The sequence below is a fragment of the Pseudophryne corroboree genome, chromosome 5 (genome assembly GCF_028390025.1).
Source record: "Pseudophryne corroboree isolate aPseCor3 chromosome 5, aPseCor3.hap2, whole genome shotgun sequence".
Classification (NCBI taxonomy): Eukaryota; Metazoa; Chordata; class Amphibia; order Anura; family Myobatrachidae; genus Pseudophryne; species Pseudophryne corroboree.
This window is the reverse complement of record NC_086448.1, coordinates 560,091,691-560,113,681: the sequence shown is the minus strand read 5'-3', so window position 1 is coordinate 560,113,681 and position 21,991 is coordinate 560,091,691. Positions and strand designations below refer to the sequence as shown.

General features: G+C 47.2%; 2 protein-coding genes across 5 annotated transcripts in view; one reads left to right on the top strand and one right to left on the bottom strand.

The window, feature by feature from the left end:
- The window catches only part of MRS2 (magnesium transporter MRS2), a 287,514-nt gene that overhangs the window by 40,772 nt on the left and 224,751 nt on the right, over positions 1-21,991 (bottom strand). The gene's annotated exons all lie outside the window — the stretch shown is intronic.
- Positions 18,163-21,991, top strand: part of GPLD1 (glycosylphosphatidylinositol specific phospholipase D1) — a 164,091-nt gene continuing 160,262 nt past the window's right edge. For 2 of the 4 annotated variants that reach the window (XM_063923253.1, XM_063923252.1), the window contains exon 1: positions 18,164-18,302. In XM_063923253.1, coding sequence (XP_063779323.1) covers positions 18,215-18,302 — 88 coding nt within the window. In that variant the 5' untranslated portion in view covers positions 18,164-18,214. Of the gene's footprint in view, positions 18,303-21,991 lie in introns of all 4 variants that reach the window. The other 2 variants (XM_063923254.1, XM_063923255.1) reach the window with 2 other exon arrangements.

Genomic DNA, 21,991 nt, shown 5'->3' with positions numbered 1-21,991 from the left:
CAAACAAGGCCTCTCATGTGAATGGTAGGCCTTCCACGCCTTTCCTGGAATCTGCGTCAGCACACAGCCGGGAGATACTCATGAAGTACAAATGCTTCGCCGCTGTGCGATGCTTTTGTATGTCTGCGACAGGGCAGGGATTGACATGCGGGGCGGGCTAGCCCAGTGCTGGGTGTCCCCCGCATGTCTGTGTTCCTGATCGTAGCTGTGCTAAATTTAGCACAGCTACGATCAACTCGGAATGACCCCCATGGTTTTGCCCATTTGCTAACAAATTTTCTGCTGCGATCAGATCTGAATTAGGCCCTATGTTATATATTATACATACTTTTCTGCACCCACCTCACACCGACAGACCTCCAGGTGGGTACATACCCTCCTGCATCCACCTCACACTGACCTCCAGGTGGGTACATACCCTCCTGCACCCACCTCACACTGACTGACCTCCAGACGGGTACATACCCTCCTGCACCCACCTCACACTGACTGACCTGCAGGTGGACACATAACGTGGGTACATACCCTCCTGCACCCACCTCACGATGACTGACCTCCAGTCGGGCACATACTGTACCTTCCTGTACCCAACTTACACTGACTAACCTCAGAGTGGGTACATACATTTGTGCACCCACCTCACACTGTCTGATCTCCGATCGGGTATATACCCTCTTGCACCCATCTCCCACTGGCTGACCTGAAGGTGGGTACATATCCTCCTGCACCCACTTCACAAAGACTGACCTCCAGGCAGGTACATACCCTCCTGCACCCACCTCACACTGACTGACCTCCAGACGGGTACATACCCTCCTGCACCCACCTCACACTGACTGACCTGCAGGTGGACACATAACGTGGGTACATACCCTCCTGCACCCACCTCACGATGACTGACCTCCAGTCGGGCACATACCTTCCTGTACCCACCTTACACTGACTAACCTCAGAGTGGGTACATACCTTTGTGCACCCACCTCACACTGTCTGATCTCCGAGCGGGTATATACCCTCTTGCACCCATCTCACACTGGCTGACTTGAAGGTGGGTACATACCCTCCTGCACCCACTTCACAAAGACTGACCTCCAGGCAGGTACATACCCTCCTGCACCCACCTCACACTGTCTAACTTCTGGGAGGGTGCATACCCTCCTGGACCCACCTCACACTGACTAACCTCTGGGTAGGTAATATAATCCCCAACATATAGTTACACAGTATAAAGCAGACCTGACATGGCGCTAACCTATGTGTGGTTTCTCTGCACTTAACACACCTCTGAGGTAAAGAAGGCTGGGACACTCAACATGGCGGCAGGGAAAGAATGCTTCAGTTCTACAGGAAAAAGTTCTACAGGAAAAACGTTTTCCGTCACCTGCGGGTAGTAATAGCAACACCCTATCCGCATCCTGGGCAACCTTAGAGGCCTGATTACTGAGACCAGGGGAGAGCCGGAGCCTGAGACCAGGGTACAGAGAGTGATCCTGATACTGAGGGGAAGACCTGCAGCCTGAGACGCAGAGTGCGTATAGATAAACAGTGCAGGCATCTTTTAAGATCTGGTGCCCATGACGGAGCTCACAGGCCGGCAGCCAATCAGGAGCAGCTGTTGCGACCGCTCCTGATTGGCTGTCGGTCCCTGAGTCTTGATTGGCTTGCACATGGCGCTGTATACCAGCTGCCTGCTGGTGCTCCGAGTCCAGGCTGAAACTGGCTGGTGCCAGACATTAGGGGGTGCCTGTGCGCACCAGGCACCCCCCATGCGCACGTCTATACTTGCCTACCTGACTCTCTCCATGAGGGAGTAAATGCTCTGATCCTGGACTTTCCTGGTAATGTATGATTGCCATCACCTGTGGTGAAACACCTTTCTTATCAATTAACTCGCTCACCACAGGTGATGGCAATCATACATTGCCAGGAAAGTCCAGGATCACAGCATTTTCTCCCTCATGGAGAGGGTCGGGTAGGCAAGTATGGCTTTATCTGACCTGGCCGCACAGGATGTGATCAGTCAGATAAATAGTGTCAGCAGCTGCTGGGAAGGGAAACTTCCCTCCGCTCTGCCTCCCTGCACCCTCCCTTCAGTGTTGCTGATCGGTCAGCACAGCAGGACCCCCCCACCCAGCTGCTGCAGACAATAGTGTAAAACAGAGGTTCTCAAACTCGGTCCTCGGGGGCACACACAGTGCATGTTTTGCAGGTCTCCTCACAGAATCGCAAGTGAAATAATTAGCTCCACCTGTGGACCTTTTAAAATGTGTCAGTGAGTAATTAATACACCTGTGCACCTGCTGGGTTACCTGCAAAACATGCACTGTGTGTGCCCCCGAGGACCGAGTTTGAGAACCTCTGGTGTAAAACAACCTCCCCCCCCCCCCCTCCCTGTGTACCTGGCAGCTGTCTTGGGGGTAAAAAGAAACGTTGCGATGGTCATAGTGTTACCAATGTTCCGATGTTACTGATCTTCCTGACCGATGTTCCGATGTTTGAGAAAAAAAATATTTAATAAATAAATAAAATGAAATAATTTTTTTTTTTTAACAAATCATTTTGGATAAGGTTAAATTCATGTTCTTCACCTAATTCACTAATTAAAAAAGTTAAGTGGTTAATAAAGGGTATTGTAACTGAATAACAAGCTCTCAGGTTAACTGCATGAATGTGTTATAAATAGGATTTTTGTCCAAATCCATTATATACTCATATACAACAGTAGTCAAATAGGGGTGTCCACTGTGTACTAACACTACCTCTGCACAACACAACTGGTGGTCTCAAACACACTAAAGGGCCCTACAGACATGCCGATCCGCCGCCGAGCTGCCCGACGGCGTATACGTCCGACGGGCGACCCGGCGGCGGGGGGCAGTGACGGGGGGAGTGAAGTTTCTTCACTCCCCCCGTCACGTGGCTCCATTGAAGTGCAGGCAAATATGGATGAGATCGTCCATATTGGCCTGCATGTACAGCCGACGGGGGACCAGCGATGAACGAGCGCGGGGCCGCGCATCGTTCATCGCTGGAGCCTCCACACTGAAAGATATGAACGAGTTCTCGTTCATTTATGAACGAGATCGTTCATATCTTTCAAACAAATCGGCATGTGTGTAGGGCCTATAAGAAGGCAAGTAACTCCCCAGATTGACTCTTGACAAGGCACACCTGTTAATTCCAAACTATTCCAGGAGACTACCTCAGTAAGCTGATTGAGAGAATGCCAAGAGTGTGCAAAGCTGTCATCAAAGCAAAAGGGGGCTACTTTGAGGAATCTAAAATACTGTATAAAACATATATATATATATATATATATATATATATATATATATATATATATACACATACCTCCCAACATGACCCTCTACAGGAAGGACACAATGCTCTGCTTCTGGACTTTTCTCTTAATTTATGACTGCAGGCACTTGTTTTGAATAGGTTTATGGATAAGAAAGGTGTTTCACCGCAGGTGATGGCAATCATAAATTAAGAGGGAGTCCAGGAGCAGAGCATTCTGTCCCTCCTGGAGAGGGTCATGTTGGGAGGTATATATATATATATATATATTAGTGATGTGCACCTGAAATTTTTCGGGTTTTGTGTTTTGGTTTTGGGTTCGGTTCCGTGGCCGTGTTTTGGGTTCGAACGCGTTTTGGCAAAACCTCACCGAATTTTTTTTGTCGGATTCGGGTGTGTTTTGGATTCGGGTGTTTTTTTACAAAAAACCCTAAAAAACAGCTTAAATCATAGAATTTGGGGGTCATTTTGATCCCATAGTATTATTAACCTCAATAACCATAATTTCCACTCATTTTCAGTCTATTCTGAACACCTCACACCTCACAATATTATTTTTAGTCCTAAAATTTGCACCGAGGTCGCTAGATGGCTAAGCTAAGCGACACAAGTGGCCGACACAAACACCTGGCCCATCTAGGAGTGGCACTGCAGTGTCAGGCAGGATGGCACTTCTAAAAAATAGTCCCCAAACAGCACATGATGCAAAGAAAAAAAGAGGCGCACCAAGGTCGCTTTGTGACTAAGCTAAGCGACACAAGTGGCCGACACAAACACCTGGCCCATCTACGAGTGGCACTGCAGTGTCAGGCAGGATGGCACTTCAAAAAAATAGTCCCCAAACAGCACATGATGCAAAGAAAAAAAGAGCTGCACCAAAGTCGTTGTGTGACTAAGCTAAGCGACCCAAGTGGCCGACACAAACACCTGGCCCATCTAGGAGTGGCACTGCAGTGTCACGCAGGATGGCCCTTCCAAAAAATACTCCCCAAACAGCACATGACGCAAAGAAAAAAAGAGGCGCAATGAGGTAGCTGTGTGACGACTAAGCTAAGCGACCCTAGTGGCCGACACAAACACCTGGCCCATCTAGGAGTGGCACTGCAGTGTCACGCAGGATGGCCCTTCCAAAAAATACTCCCCAAACAGCACATGACGCAAAGAAAAAAAGAGGCGCAATGAGGTAGCTGTGTGACGACTAAGCTAAGCGACCCTAGTGGCCGACACAAACACCTGGCCCATCTAGGAGTGGCACTGCAGTGTCAGACAGGATGGCACTTAAAAAAATAGTCCCCAAACAGCACATGATGCAAAGAAAAAAAGAGCTGCACCAAAGTCGTTGTGTGACTAAGCTAAGCGACCCAAGTGGCCGACACAAACACCTGGCCTATCTAGGAGTGGCACTGCAGTGTCACGCAGGATGGCCCTTCCAAAAAATACTCCCCAAACAGCACATGACGCAAAGAAAAAAAGAGGCGCAATGAGGTAGCTGTGTGACGACTAAGCTAAGCGACCCTAGTGGCTGACACAAACACCTGGCCCATCTAGGAGTGGCACTGCAGTGTCAGACAGGATGGCACTTAAAAAAATAGTCCCCAAACAGCACATGATGCAAAGAAAAAAAGAGCTGCACCAAAGTCGTTGTGTGACTAAGCTAAGCGACCCAAGTGGCCGACACAAACACCTGGCCCATCTAGGAGTGGCACTGCAGTGTCACGCAGGATGGCCCTTCCAAAAAATACTCCCCAAACAGCACATGACGCAAAGAAAAAAAGAGGCGCAATGAGGTAGCTGTGTGACGACTAAGCTAAGCGACCCTAGTGGCCGACACAAACACCTGGCCCATCTAGGAGTGGCACTGCAGTGTCACGCAGGATGGCCCTTCCAAAAAATACTCCCCAAACAGCACATGACGCAAAGAAAAATTAAAGAAAAAAGAGGTGCAAGATGGAATTGTCCTTGGGACCTCCCACCCACCCTTATGTTGTAAAAACAGGACATGCACACTTTAACGAACCCATCATTTCAGCGACAGGGTCTGCCACACGACTGTGACTGAAATGACTGGTTGGTTTGGGCCCCCACCAAAAAAGAAGCAATCAATCTCTCCTTGCACAAACTGGCTCTACAGAGGCAAGATGTCCACCTCATCATCATCGTCCGATTCATCACCCCTTTCACTGTGTACATCCCGCTCCTCACAGATTATTAATTCGTCCCCACTGGAATCCACCATCTCAGGTCCCCGTGTACTTTCTGGAGGCAATTGCTGCTGGTGAATGTCTCCATGGAGGAATTGATTATAATTCATTTTAATGAACATCATCTTCTCCACATTTTCTGGAAGTAACCTCGTACGCCGATTGCTGACAAGGTGAGCGGCGGCACTAAACACTCTTTCGGAGTACACACTGGAGGGAGGGCAACTTAGGTAGAATAAAGCCAGTTTGTGCAAGGGCCTCCAAATTGCCTCTTTTTCCTGCCAGTATACGTATGGACTGTCTGACGTGCCTACTTGGATGCGGTCACTCATATAATCCTCCACCATTCTTTCAATGGTGAGAGAATCATATGCAGTGACAGTAGACGACATGTCAGTAATCGTTGGCAGGTCCTTCAGTCCGGACCAGATGTCAGCATCAGCAGTCGCTCCAGACTGCCCTGCATCACCGCCAGCGGGTGGGCTCGGAATTCGTAGCCTTTTCCTCGCACCCCCAGTTGCGGGAGAATGTGAAGGAGGAGATGTTGACGGGTCGCGTTCCGCTTGACTTGACAATTTTCTCACCAGCAGTTCTTTGAACCTCTGCAGACTTGTGTCTGCCGGAAAGAGAGATCCAACGTAGGTTTTAAATCTAGGATCGAGCACGGTGGCCAAAATGTAGTGCTCTGAGTTCAACAGATTGACCACCCGTGAATCCTGGTTAAGCGAATGAAGGGCTCCATCCACAAGTCCCACATGCCTAGCGGAATCGCTCTGTTTTAGCTCCTCCTTCAATGCCTCCAGCTTCTTCTGCAAAAGCCTGATGAGGGGAATGACCTGACTCAGGCTGGCAGTGTCTGAACTGACTTCACGTGTGGCAAGTTCAAAAGGTTGCAGAACCTTGCACAACGTTGAAATCATTCTCCACTGCGCTTGAGACAGGTGCATTCCACCTCCTTTGCCTATATCGTGGCCAGATGTATAGGCTTGAATGGCCTTTTGCTGCTCCTCCATCCTCTGAAGCATATAGAGGGTTGAATTCCACCTCGTTACCACCTCTTGCTTCAGATGAGGGCAGGGCAGGTTCAGGTGTTTTTGGTGGTTCTCCAGTCTTCTGTACGCGGTGCCTGTACGCCGAAAGTGGCCCGCAATTCTTCTGGCCACCGACAGCATCTCTTGCACGCCCCTGTCGTTTTTTAAATAATTCTTCACCACCAAATTCAAGGTATGTGCAAAACATGGGACGTGCTGGAATTTGCCCAGATGTAATGCACGCACAATATTGCTGGCGTTGTCCGATGCCACAAATCCCCAGGAGAGTCCAATTGGGGTAAGCCATTCTGCAATGATCTTCCTCAGTTGCCGTAAGAGGTTTTCAGCTGTGTGTGCGTATTCTGGAAAGCGGTGATACAAAGCGTAGCCTGCCTAGGAACGAGTTGGCGTTTGTGAGATGATGCTACTGGTGCCGCCGCTGCTGTTTTTGCAGCGGGAGGCAATACATCTACCCAGTGGGCTGTCACAGTCATGTAGTCCTGAGTCTGCCCTGCTCCACTTGTCCACATGTCCGTGGTTAAGTGGACATTGGGTACAACTGCATTTTTTAGGACACTGGTGAGTCTTTTTCTGACGTCCGTGTACATTCTCGGTATCGCCTGCCTAGAGAAGTGGAACCTAGATGGTATTTGGTAACGGGGGCACACTACCTCAAGCAATTGTCTAGTTCCCCGTGAACTAACGGCGGATACAGGACGCACGTCTAACACCAACATAGTTGTCAAGGCCTCAGTTACCTGCTTTGCAACAGGATGACTGCTGTGATATTTCATCTTCCTCGCAAAGGACTGTTGGACAGTCAATTGCTTACTGGAAGTAGTACAAGTGGTCTTCCGACTTCCCCTCTGGGATGACGATCGACTCCCAGCAGCAACAACAGCAGCGCCAGCAGCAGTAGGCGTTACACTCAAGGATGCATCGGAGGAATCCCAGGCAGGAGAGGACTCATCAGACTTGCCAGTGACATGGCCTGCAGGACTATTGGCTTTCTACATTGTATACCTGTGGTGTTTTTTTTTTCTTCATACTAGTTTAGCAGTCTGCTGACAGTGTCCACCAGGTCCGTTATACAGTATATTATATATATAAGCAGCAGTACGGTAGGCCACGGCTGTACCTACCTCTGTGTCATCACTCGTCGTCCATAAGTATAAGTAATAATAGTAAGTAATAGTAAGTAATAAGGAGGAAATTGACACTGAGGGAGTTGGTGGTGTGGTTTGCGCGAGCTTGGTTACAAGAGGAAGGGATTTACTGGTCAGTGGACTGCTTCCACTGTCGCCCAAAGTTTTTGAACTTGTCACTGACTTATTATGAATGCGCTGCAGGTAACGTATAAGGGAGGATGTTCCGAGGTGGTTAACGTCCTTACCCCTACTTATTACAGCTTGACAAAGGCAACACACGGCTTGACACCAGTTGTCCGCATTTCTGTTGAAATAATTCCTCACTGAAGGGCTGATTTTTTTTTATATTTTGACCAGGCATGTCAATGGCCATATTCCTCCCACGGACAACAGGTGTCTCCCCGGGTGCCTGACTTAAACAAACCACCTCACCATCAGAATCCTCCTTGTCAATTTCCTCCCCAGCGCCAGCAACACCCATATCCTCATCATCCTGGTGTACTTCAACACTGACATCTTCAATTTCACTATCAGGAACTGGACTGCGGGTGCTCCTTTCAACACTTGCAGGGGGCGTGCAAATGGTGGAAGGCGCAAGCTCTTCCCGTCCAGTGTTGGGAAGGTCAGGCATCGCAACCGACACAATTGGACTCTCCTTTGGGATTTGGGATTTCGAAGAACGCACAGTTCTTTGCTGTGCTTTTGCCGCAAGTCTTTTCTTTTTTCTAGCGAGAGGATGAGTGCTTCCATCCTCATGTGAAGCTGAACCACTAGCCATGAACATAGGCCAGGGCCTCAGCCGTTCCTTGCCACTCCGTGTCGTAAATGGCATATTGGCAAGTTTACGCTTCTCCTCAGACGCTTTTAATTTTGATTTTTGGGTCATTTTTTTACTGATCTTTTGTGTTTTGGATTTTACATGCTCTGTACTATGACATTGGGCATCGGCCTTGGCAGATGACGTTGATGGCATTTCATCGTCTCGGCCATGACTAGTGGCAGCAGCTTCAGCATGAGGTGGAAGTGGATCTTGATCTTTCCCTATTTTTTTAACCTCCACATTTTTGTTCTCCATATTTTGCGCACAACTAAAAGCCACCACAGGTATACAATGTAGATGGGTGGATAGTATACTATTATTACTTATACTTATGGACGACGAGTGATGACACAGAGGTAGGTACAGCCGTGGCCTACCGTACTGCTGCTTATATATATAATATACTGTATAACGGACCTGGTGGACACTGTCAGCAGACTGCTAAACTAGTATGAAGAAAAAAAAAACACCACAGGTATACAATGTAGATGGATGGATAGTATAGTATTATATTACTTATGGACGATGAGTGCACTGACGACACAGAGGTAGGTACAGCCGTGGCCTACCGTACTGCTGCTTATATATATAATATACTGTATAACGGACCTGGTGGACACTGTCAGCAGACTGCTAAACTAGTATGAAGAAAAAAAAAAAAAACACCACAGGTATACAATGTAGATGGATGGATAGTATAGTATTATATTACTTATGGACGACGAGTGCACTGACGACACAGAGGTAGGTACAGCCGTGGCCTATCGTACTGCTTATATATATAATGGCCCTCATTCCGAGTTGTTCGCTCGGTAAAAATCTTCGCATCGCAGCGATTTTCCGCTTAATGCGCATGCGCAATGTCCGCACTGCGACTGCGCCAAGTAAATTTGCTATGCACTTAGTAATTTTACTCACGGCATTTTCATCGTTCTGGCGATCGTAATGTGATTGACAGGAAATGGGTGTTACTGGGCGGAAACAGGACGTTTTATGGGCGTGTGGGAAAAAACGTTACCGTTTCCGGAAAAAACGCAGGAGTGGCCGGAGAAACGGAGGAGTGTCTGGGCGAACGCTGGGTGTGTTTGTGACGTCAAACCAGGAACGACAAGCACTGAACTGATCGCAGATGCCGAGTAAGTCTGAAGCTACTCAGAAACTGCTACGAGGTGTGTAATCGCAATATTGCGATTACTTCGTTCGCAATTTTAAGATGCTAAGATTCACTCCCAGTAGGCGGCGGCTTAGCGTGAGCAACTCTGCTAAAATCGCCTTGCGAGCGAACAACTCGGAATGACCTCCAATATACTGTATAACGGACCTGGTGGACACTGTCAGCAGACTGCTAAACTAGTATGAAGAAAAAAAAAACACCACAGGTATACAATGTAGATGGATGGATAGTATAGTATTATATTACTTATGTACGACGAGTGCACTGACGACACAGAGGTAGGTACAGCCGTGGCCTACCGTACTGCTGCTTATATATATATATAATATACTATATAACGGACCTGGTGAACACTGTCAGCAGACTGCTAAACTATTATGAAGAAGAAAAAAAAACACAGGAGGGTTTTTCAGGCAGACAAACGTATACTGGACTGGTGGTCACTGTCAGCAAAACTGTGCACTGTACTCCTGCTATAACTGCTCCCCAGTCCCCACAATTAGGCAGTGTGAGCAGAGCAGTGCACTCAGCACAGATATATCATGCAGCAGTGCAGCACACTGAGTGAGCACAGATATGGTGGAGCGTTTTTTTCAGGCAAAGGATTAAACTCACTGGTGTGGTACAATCAAAACCCTGCACTGTACTCCCTAACAGCTGCTCCCCGTCCCCAATCCTCCCCACAATTATAACTAACTAAGTCACTCTGTGTTCTACTATAACGGAGAGGACGCCAGCCACGTCCTCTCCCTATCAATCTCAATGCACGTGTGAAAATGGCGGCGACGCGCGGCTCCTTATATAGAATCCGAGTCTTGCGAGAATCCGACAGCGGGATGATGACGTTCGGGGCGCGCTCGGGTTAACCGAGCAAGGCGGGAGGATCCGAGTCGCTCAGACCCGTGTAAAAAAAAGGTGAAGTTCGGGCGGGTCGGATCCCGAGGAACCGAACCCGCTCATCACTAATATATATATATATATATATATATATATATATATATAAAATCACCTTGCATTATGCAATTTCCTGGGGAGGGCACCGTGGCATCGACATCATTTTAGTTTGCTAGAGTGCCAGACTGCCCTGTTATATGTATAACATAGCACAGAGACAAGCAATGCTACCCCAGGAACACAGCACAGGGACAAGCATCGCTATTCCCCGGAACACAGCACAGCGACAAGCATTGATATCCCCGGAAACACAGCACAGGGACAAGCATCGCTATCCCCAGGCATCAGGAGATTGCAAAGAAAAAGAAGTATAAAAAACAGATGGATTAATTAGTGATGAGCGGGTTCGGATCCTCGGGATCCGAATCCGCCCGAACTTCACCTTTTTTTTCACGGGTCCGAGCAACTTGGATCCTCCCACCTTGCTCGGTTAACCCGAGCGCGCCCGAACGTCATCATCCCGCTGTCGGATTCTCGCGAGATTCGTATTCTATATAAGGAGCCGCGCGTCGCCGCCATTTTTCACTCGTGCATTGGAGATGATCGTGAGAGGACGTGGCTGGCATCCTCTCAGTTTCTATGTTCAGTGGGCTGCAAATTGTGCTGCAAATATCTGTGCTCAGTGTGCTGCAAATATCTGTGCTCAGTGTGCTGAAAATATCTACGTTCTCTGCCTGAAAAACGCTCCATATCTGACTGTGCTCAGTGTGCTGCAAATATCTGTGCTCAGTGTGCTAATTGCTTTATTGTGGGGACTGGGGACCAGCAGTATTATATAGTAGGAGGACAGTGCAGAGTTTTGCTGACCAGTGACCAGTGACCACCAGTATTATACGTTCTCTGCCTGAAAAATGCTCCATATCTGTGCTGCATTGTAGTATATAGTAGGAGGACAGTGCAGAATTTTGCTGACCACCAGTATAACTATATATATAGCAGTACGGTACAGTAGTCCACTGCTCTACCTACCTCTGTGTCGTCAAGTATACTATCCATCCATACCTGTGATGCATTTCAGTTTTGCACAGTTTGCTGACCACCAGTATATACTATATAGCAGTACAGTACAGAAGGCCACTGCTCTACCTACCTCTGTGTCGTCAAGTATACTATCCATCCATACCTGTGGTGCATTTCAGTTTTGCACAGTTTGCTGACCACCAGTATAACTATATATATAGCAGTACGGTACAGTAGTCCACTGCTCTACCTACCTCTGTGTCGTCAAGTATACTATCCATCCATACCTGTGGTGCATTTCAGTTTTGCACGGTTTGCTGACCACCAGTATATACTATATAGCAGTACGGTACAGAAGGCCACTGCTCTACCTACCTCTGTGTCGTCAAGTATACTATCCATCCATACCTGTGGTGCATTTCAGTTTTGCACAGTTTGCTGACCACCAGTATAACTATATATATAGCAGTACGGTACAGTAGTCCACTGCTCTACCTACCTCTGTGTCGTCAAGTATACTATCCATCCATACCTGTGGTGCATTTCAGTTTTGCACAGTTTGCTGACCACCAGTATATACTATATAGCAGTACGGTACAGAAGGACACTGCTCTACCTACCTCTGTGTCGTCAAGTATACTATCCATCCATACCTGTGGTGCATTTCAGTTTTGCACAGTTTGCTGACCACCAGTATAACTATATATATAGCAGTACGGTACAGTAGTCCACTGCTCTACCTACCTCTGTGTCGTCAAGTATACTATCCATCCATACCTGTGGTGCATTTCAGTTTTGCACAGTTTGCTGACCACCAGTATATACTATATAGCAGTACGGTACAGAAGGCCACTGCTCTACCTACCTCTGTGTCGTCAAGTATACTATCCATCCATACCCGTGGTGCATTTCAGTTTTGCGCAGTATATATAGTAGTAGGCCATTGCTATTGATATATTACTGGCATATAATTCCACACATTAAAAAATGGAGAACAAAAATGTGGAGGGTAAAATAGGGAAAGATCAAGATCCACTTCCACCTCGTGCTGAAGCTGCTGCCACTAGTCATGGCCGAGATGATGAAATGCCATCAACGTCGTCTGCCAAGGCCGATGCCCAATGTCATAGTAGAGAGCATGTAAAATGACCCAAAAATCTAAATCAAAATCGTCTGAGGAGAAGCGTAAACTTGCCAATGTGCCATTTACGACACGGAGTGGCAAGGAACGGCTGAGACCCTGGCCTATGTTCAAGGCTAGTGGTTCAGCTTCACCCGAGGATGGAAGCACTCATCCTCCTGCTAGAAAACTTAAAAAAGTAAGGATGGCAAAAGCACAGCAAAGAACTGTGCGTTCTTCTAAATCACAAATCCCCAAGGAGAGTCCAATTGTGTCGGTTGCAATGCCTGACCTTCCCAACACTGGACGGGAAGAGGTTGCGCCTTCCACCATTTGCACGCCCCCTGCAAGTGCTGGAAGGAGCACCCACAGTCCAGTTCCTGATAGTCAAATTGAAGATGTCACTGTTGAAGTACACCAGGATGAGGATATGGGTGTTGCTGGCGCTGGGGAGGAAATTGACAAGGAGGATTCTGATGGTGAGGTGGTTTGTTTAAGTCAGGCACCCGGGGAGACACCTGTTGTCCGTGGGACGAATATGGCCATTGACATGCCTGGTCAAAATACAAAAAAAAAAAATCACCTCTTCGGTGTGGAATTATTTCAACAGAAATGCGGACAACTGGTGTCAAGCCGTGTGTTGCCTTTGTCAAGCTGTAATAAGTAGGGGTAAGGACGTTAACCACCTAGGAACATCCTCCCTTGATGTCACCTGGACCGCAATCATCAGAAGTCAGTGACAAGTTCAAAAACTTTGGATGACAGCGGAAGCAGTCCACTGACCACTAAATCCCTTCCTCTTTTAACCAAGCTCCAGCAAACCACACCACCAACTCCCTCAGTGTCAATTTCCTCCTTACACAGGAAAGCCAGTAGTCCTACAGGCCATGTCACTGTCAAGTCTGACGAGTCCTCTTCTGCCTGGGATTCCTCCGATGCATCCTTGAGTGTAACGCTTACTGCTGCTGGCGCTGCTGTTGTTGCTGCTGGGAGTCGATCGTCATCCCAGAGGGGAAGTCGGAAGACCACTTGTACTACTTCCAGTAAGCAATTGACTGTCCAACAGTCCTTTGCGAGGAAGATGAAATATCACAGCAGTCATCCTGCTGCAAAGCAGATAACTCAGGCCTTGGCAGCCTGGATGGTGAGAAACGGTATCCACCGGTATCCGCCTGGATGGTGTTTCCGGTATCCACCGTTAATTCACAGGGAACTAGAGACTTGATTGAGGTACTGTGTCCCCGGTACCAAATACCATCTAGGTTCCATTTCTCTAGGCAGGCGATACCGAAATGTACACAGACATCAGAAAAAGAGTCACCAGTGTCCTAAAAAATGCAGTTGTACCCAATGTCCACTTGACCACGGACATGTGGACAAGTGGAGCAGGGCAGACTCAGGACTATATGACTGTGACAGCCCACTGGGTAGATGTATTGCCTCCCGCAGCAAGAACAGCAGCGGCGGCACCAGTAGCAGCATCTCGCAAACGCCAACTCGTTCCTAGGCAGGCTACGCTTTGTATCACCGCTTTCCATAAGAGGCACACAGCTGACAACCTCTTACGGAAACTGAGGAACATCATCGCAGAATGGTTTACCCCATTGGACTCTCCTGGGGATTTGTGACATCGGACAACGCCACCAATGTTGTGCGTGCATTACATCTGGGAAAATTCCAGCACGTCCCATGTTTTGCACATACATTGAATTTGGTGGTGCAGAATTATTTAAAAAACGACAGGGGCGTGCAAGAGATGCTGTCGGTGGCCCGAAGCATTGCGGGCCACTTTCGGCATTCAGCCACCGCGTGCCGAAGACTGGAGCACCAGCAAACACTCCTGAACCTGCCCTGCCATCATCTGAAGCAAGAGGTGGTAACAAGGTGGAATTGAACCCTCTATATGCTTCAGAGGATGGAGGAGCAGCAAATGGCCATTCAAGCCTATACATCTGCCTACGATATAGGCAAAGGAGGGGGAATGCACCTGACTCAAGCGCAGTGGAGAATGATTTCAACGTTGTGCAAGGTTCTGCAACCCTTTGAACTTGCCACACGTGAAGTCAGTTCAGACACTGCCAGCCTGAGTCAGGTCATTCCCCTCATCAGGCTTTTGCAGAAGAAGCTGGAGACATTGAAGGAGGAGCTAAAACAGAGCGATTCCGTTAGGCATGTGGGACTTGTGGATGGAGCCCTTAATTCGCTTAACCAGGATTCACGGGTGGTCAATCTGTTGAAATCAGAGCACTACATTTTGGCCACCGTGCTCGTTCCTAGATTTAAAACCTACGTTGTATCTCTCTTTCCGGCAGACACAAGTCTGCAGAGGTTCAAAGACCTGCTGGTGAGAAAATTGTCAAGTCAAGTGGAACGCGACCCGTCAACAGCTCCTCCTTCACATTCTCCCGCAACTGGGGCTGCGAGGAAAAGGCTAAGAATTCCGAGCCCACCCGCTGGCGGTGATGCAGGGCAGTCTAGAGCGAGTGCTGACATCTGGTCCGGACTGAAGGACCTGCCAACGATTACTGACATGTCGTCTACTGTCACTGCATATGATTCTCTCACCATTGAAAGAATGGTGGAGGATTATATGAGTGACCGCATCCAAGTAGGCACGTCAGACAGTCCGTACGTATACTGGCAGGAAAAAGAGGCAATTTGGAGGCCCTTGCACAAACTAGCTTTATTTTACCTAAGTTGCCCCCCCTCCAGTGTGTACTCCGAAAGAGTGTTTAGTGCAGCCGCTCACCTTGTCAGCAATCGGCATACGAGGTTACTTCCAGAAAATGTGGAGAAGATGATGTTCATCAAAATGAATTATAATCAATTCCTCCGTGGAGAGATTCACCAGCAATTGCCTCCAGAAAGTACACAGGGACCTGAGATGGTGGATTCCAGTGGGGACGAATTAATAATCTGTGAGGAGGGGGATGTACACAGTGAAAGGGGTGAGGAATCGGACGATTACTAGGAGGTGGACATCTTGCCTCTGTAGAGCCAGTTTGTGCAAGGACAGATTGATTGCTTCTTTTTTGGTGGGGGCCCAAACCAACCAGTCATTTCAGTCACAGTTGTGTGGCAGACCCTGTCGCTGAAATGATGGGTTTGTTAAAGTGTGCATGTCCTGTTTATACAACATAAGGGTGGGTGGGAGGGCCCAAAGACAATTCCATCTTGCACCTCTTTTTTCTTTCATTTTTATTTGCATCATGTGCTGTTTGGAGACCATTTTTTTCAAGTGCCATCCTGCCTGACACTGCAGTGCCACTCCTAGATGGGCCAGGTGTTTGTGTCGGCCACTTGTGTCGCTTAGCTTAGCCATCCAGTGACCTTGGTGCACCTCTTTTCTTCTTTGCATCATGTGCTGTTTGGGAACTCTTTTTTAAATCTGCCATCCTGTCTGACACTGCAGTGCCACTCCTAGATGGGCCAGGTGTTTTTGTCGGCCACTTGGGTCGCTTAGCTTAGTCACAATCCTACCTCATTGCGCCTCTTTTTCTCTTTGCATCATGTGCTGTTTGGGGACTATTTTTTAAATCTGCCATCCTGCCTGACACTGCAGTGCCACTCCTAGATGGGCCAGGTGTTTGTGTCGGCCACTTGGGTCGCTTAGCTTAGCCATCCAGCGACCTTGGTGCACCTCTTTTTTTCTTTGCATCATGTGCTGTTTGGGGACTATTTTTTAAATCTGCCATCCTGTCTGACACTGCAGTGCCACTCCTAGATGGGCCAGGTGTTTGTGTCGGCCACTTGGGTCGCTTAGCTTAGTCACACAGCTACCTCATTGCGCCTCTTTTTTTCTTTGCATCATGTGCTGTTTGGGGACTATTTTTTTAAGTGCCATCCTGCCTGACACTGCAGTGCCACTCCTTGATGGGCCAGGTGTTTGTGTCGGCCACTTGGGTCGCTTAGCTTAGCCATCCAGCAACCTTGGTGCACCTCTTTTTTTCTTTGCATCATGTGCTGTTTGGGGACTATTTTTTAAATCTGCCATCCTGTCTGACACTGCAGTGCCACTCCTAGATGGGCCAGGTGTTTGTGTCGGCCACTTGGGTCGCTTAGCTTAGTCACACAGCTATCTCATTGCGCCTCTTTTTTTCTTTGCATCATGTGCTGTTTGGGGACTATTTTTTTGAAGTGCAATCCTGTCTGACACTGCAGTGCCACACCTAGATGGGCCAGGTGTTTGTGTCGGCCACTTGGGTCGCTTAGCTTAGTCACACAGCTACCTCATTGCGCCTCTTTTTTTCTTTGCATCATGTGCTGTTTGGGGACAATTTTTTGGAAGTGCCATCCTGTCTGACACTGCAGTGCCACTCCTAGATGGGCCAGGTGTTTGTGTCGGCCACTTGGGTCGCTTAGCTTACTCATCCAGCGACCTCGGTGCAAATTTTAGGACTAAAAATAATATTGTGAGATGTGAGGTGTTCAGAATAGACTGAAAATGAGTGGAAATTATGATTATTGAGGTTAATAATACTATGGGATCAAAATGACCCCCAAATTCTATGATTTAAGCTGTTTTTGAGGGGTTTTTTGTAAAAAAACACCCGAATACAAAACACACCCGAATCCGACAAAAAATTTTCAGGGAGGTTTTGCCAAAACGCGTCCGAATCCAAAACACGACTGCGGAACCGAATCCAAAACCAAAACACAAAACCCGAAAAATTTCCGGTGCACATCACTAGGATTAATGTGTACATAAATAGTCCCTACAAGTTATGAAAAACTTTAGTCATTGCCTTTGATTTCCCTAATACAGGGGTACCCTGGGCCGGAATAGTTCACATTTTCCAGGTCACTGAGCAGGTGCACAGGTGTATTCATTACAAACACATTTGAAAACCCCACTGGTTGAGCTACTTATTTTCACTTGTGATTCCGTGTGAAAATCTGGAAAACAATAACTGTTTCGGGCTCTGAGGACCGATTTTGAGAACCTATGGGTCCTAATACAAACACTATAGAGTTCATTTTGTCAGCCAGTTAACCTATCACTATTCCTTTTCAGTGTAGGAGAAAATCTGAGCATATGGAGGAAACATACTACAAACTACAGGGCTCTGATTGTTATTGTACCCATAAACCATAAAATAACCCATAAATAATGTGAATATTCTAACATCTGTGCTGCATATAGTGGTTTTTTTTACAAACCTCTATATGCCAGCACAACCCATTTCATTAATGAGACATTTGTCTGGATTGTTAGATACCTAAGTAACATATGTTTTGATTGATTTCTCTTGATATTTAATAAGCTTGGAAATCAGTTAATTGCGTATAGGGCAACTAACGGTAAAACCAAAACCAAACCAATTACAGTATCTCCCTCCTGATATAAGTATGTAAATCTGTGTTCTTTCTGAAGTGTATATTTCCAAGTATTCCGGTTAACAATTTAACTTTTGTGTCAATATTTTTGTCTCTGTAGGATTAGCACATCAGACTCCAAAGGTTGCTATGCCAATCTGCAGAGAGGTTTCACTCATCTGGGAAGAGAATGGCTGGTCACATTACATTATTTGTGGTTTTATCGCTTTTTTCACAACAAAGTGAACCATGCGGAATTTCAGCACATATAGAGATAGGTAAGTGAGAACGCTGATGTGTTTTATTGTCTGAGAACCCCAACAACACAATATGCAGAATGTGCAGTATGAAGTCTAGAGGCCAGTACATTTCTAAATATATATTTTTTTGTTTTTTTTTGTTCAAGTATTACATCCCTTTTACAATCTTTTTTTCTCTGGCAGGAATACACTCAGCTGTTTTTAAATGTTATTTACAGTTGTAGGTGAAAACAGAGATTTTCTGGTTCATCTTGATAGGGGTTCCGGTATGAAAGATAGATAGTGTCTAGTTAGACAGTCAATAGATAGACACCATATGTTAGACAGACATTAGGTCGACAGGGCCAAAAGGTCGACAGGTCAAAAGGTCGACAAGGTCAAAAGGTCGACATGAAAAAGGTAGACACCATGTTTTTTTGCATTTTTGTGGTTTGTGTGGATAGTTTTGTCATCTGGGACCCCCAATTGTAGAAAGGCATACCCTCGCGGGACTCGCTTCGCTCGCCACGCTTTGGGCACGGTGGCTCGCTGCGCTCGCCATAAGGTTTATAACCAACTCTATGCCGACATGGATAGAGAAAGTATGAAATAGTCCAAAAACATGTTACATTACAAAAAAAACATTTGTCTATCTTTTTTATATCGACCATTTTCAACTCCACCTTTTGACCATGTTGACCTTTTGTACTGTCTACCTTTTTCATGTCGACCTTTTGACCCTGTCGACCTAATGTCTGTCTAACATATGGTGTCTATCTATTGACTGTCTAACTAGACACTGTCTATCTATCAAACGGATACCCTTGATAGGCTGGGTAAAGTGTTTTGTTATGAAAGAGCTACTGTAAATCCCAGTACATGTTTGTGAACTTATATTTCTAGATTAATAGCAGAATACAAGTCATACTTACCTACTCTCCTGGAATGGACGGGAGGCTACCGAAAATCGGATGGCCCTCCGGAAGAGCAGGCAAGTCTCCCGGTTTTGGAGGCCCCCTGCCCCGCCGCCCACTTAACAAGTAAAGTGGGCAGTCGATGACGCGATTCTCGCTGAATCTCATAATTGTAGCCACGCCCCTGCTGAATAATGCCGTAATCTCGGCATTGTAGAGCAGGGGGCGTGGCTACAATGATGTGATCGTGGCCATCACGCCCCTGTACCGCCATCATTATTTAGTGATGCCTCCACCCCTTATCCTTTGCCTCATCACACCCACGCACCGGCCCCCAGCAAAACCATGCCTTGTAAGTGATTGCCCCTTTAAAAAAAAAGTCAGAGTTCAGCCGGCATCCCGCACGGCTGCCAGAATCAGGCGGCATTACAGCCCACTGATGGTTTGCGGAGGAAAGGACCCAGACCATCATCACAAAAGCAATATTAATTTAGAACATATCCAAATAATATAGGGCCTGAATCAGGTACAGTCGGGCTTGTGCCTGTCATCACAAAGTACCAATTGCGCAGTACCATGCGCAGAATGGTTTCTGCGCATGCATAAAGTACAGAAACTTTATGCATGCGCAGAAACCATTCTGCGCATGCGTGAATGGGTCCTGCTACATTGACAGTCTGCTGCCATCTGAAGGGAGGGGGCGGCGGCTGCCTCCGTTTGTGAAAATGAAGGTGTGTCAACGCCGTTTAAGAGGTGGGAAGAGGTCATGGATTTCCATCGTAGGATGGAGATTTTTTGGCCTCTGCGATGGGCTGTTTGAGTGGCACCATTGGTACCAAAAGCGATCAATAGTGACTGAGTAATTTGTAGGACATGGGTCGGATCTCTTCTGCAGCAGGAGGTGTCTGCAGAGCCGGCTCTAGGCATAGGCAAACTTGGCAATTGCCTAGAGCATCTGGTATGCCTAGGGGCACAAGCAGCTTCTGCTGATTAAAATGATATGCGGCATGCCTATATTCTGTGTGTAGCATTTCGTATGTAGATACAGTCACATACAGTATATAACCATGCCACATATCATTTTAATCAGGGGAAGCTGCTTGTGCATCCTAGCCACATAGCAATGCAAATAAGATGCATTTTCATCAGAAATAGGCACCTGACGTTAGCAGAGCTTCCAGTTGACTCGCGCCAGGCATCCTCTGCTGCATGGTGCATGGAGGCAAGATTTATGAGGACACATCTATATCCAAGTAGAGGCAGAGGTCACAGTGTTAGCGGCCGTGTGAGTGCTGTGTGTGTGTGTGTGTTTGTGTGTGTGTGAGTGGGTTAGTTGTGCAATAGTGTTCAGCATATGTGTAAGGGGCATTATGCGTTTCATGTGTATAAATGCATTAATAATGTGCAGCAAATTTGTAAAGGACACTATTTATTTATTTATTAGCAGTTACTTATATAGCGCAGCATATTCCGTTGCGCTTTACAATTAGAACAACAGTTATAGAACAAAACTGGGCAAAGACAGACATAGAGGTAGGAAGGCCCTGCTCGCAACCTTACAGTCTATAGGGAAATAGGCATTGTGTCATTATGTGTACAATGGCATTAATAGTGTGTGACATATGTGAATAAGGGACACTATCGCATGATAAATTGTGAATAAAGTTGCACTACTGTGTGGCATAATTTGAATTGGGGGTATTATTGTGTGGCCATGCCCCTTGCCAGCAAAAACACATACCTTTTTGGGCTGTGCGCCGACTGTACACACTGTTCTTATTTAAATTACAAGGGGTAGGAAAACCAAAATAAGTACTGTTATGGATGAGGGGTGATGGTGCTGGGAAAGGGGTGCAGGGTCAGAGGCGGAACTAGTGTTGGTGCTAGGGGGCACCAGCCAAAATCTTGCCTGGGGCATCATATTGGGTAGGGCCGGCTCTGGGTGTCTACTTGTAATAGATACCTCTTGCTGCATCACCTTACAGCGCTATCACTGCTGCTTCCAAGGAAGCATCAGTGATAGCAACTCCAACCACATCTGAATCAAAGTGCATTACTATGGATACATTTATATGTTCTACCCTTTAGTGTTGCAAACTATCTGGACTCTTCCAGTGGGATCAGTATGACATTGCGGCTGTTGGGATCCCGGCAGTCAGTAGATCGACGCCGGGATCCCGACAGCCAGGATACCGGTGGTGAGTGCATCGGGTCCCCTCGAGGGCTCACTGTGCTAGCCACGCTTCGGGCCTAGTGGTGACCTTTGGTCACCATAGGGTGATATTCCCCCTCGGGTGGGGATTCCGACCAGCGGCTGGGATTCAGACCACTGGTATCTCACCGGGTGTCAGGATTCCGGCGTCGGTATGCTGACAGCCCGGATCCCGACAGCCGGTAAATTGACTGCCTCCCCTTCCAGTGAGTCTGGAAAAACTGCTAAGATTCACCTTTGACCAAGCACTGATTACATTGTGCCCATTCTGTTCTTACATTTGTCTTTTTATCAAAACATCAATGTCAATAAACTGTATTGCTAGCTCGGTATCCGGACTCCAGGTCGACAACAAAAAGGTCGACGCCAATTGGTTGACACACCTTAGGTCGACGTGGACAAAATGTCGACTGGAAAAAGGTCGACATGGAAAAAGGTCGACATGAGTTTTTCACAATTTTTTTCTCTTTTGGAACTTTTTCATACTTAACGATCCATGTGGACTACGATTGGAACGGTAATCTGTGCCGAGCGAAGCGGAGCGAAGGCACCATGCCTGAAGCATGGCGAGCGAAGTGAGCCATGCGAGGGGAGGCAGTGCA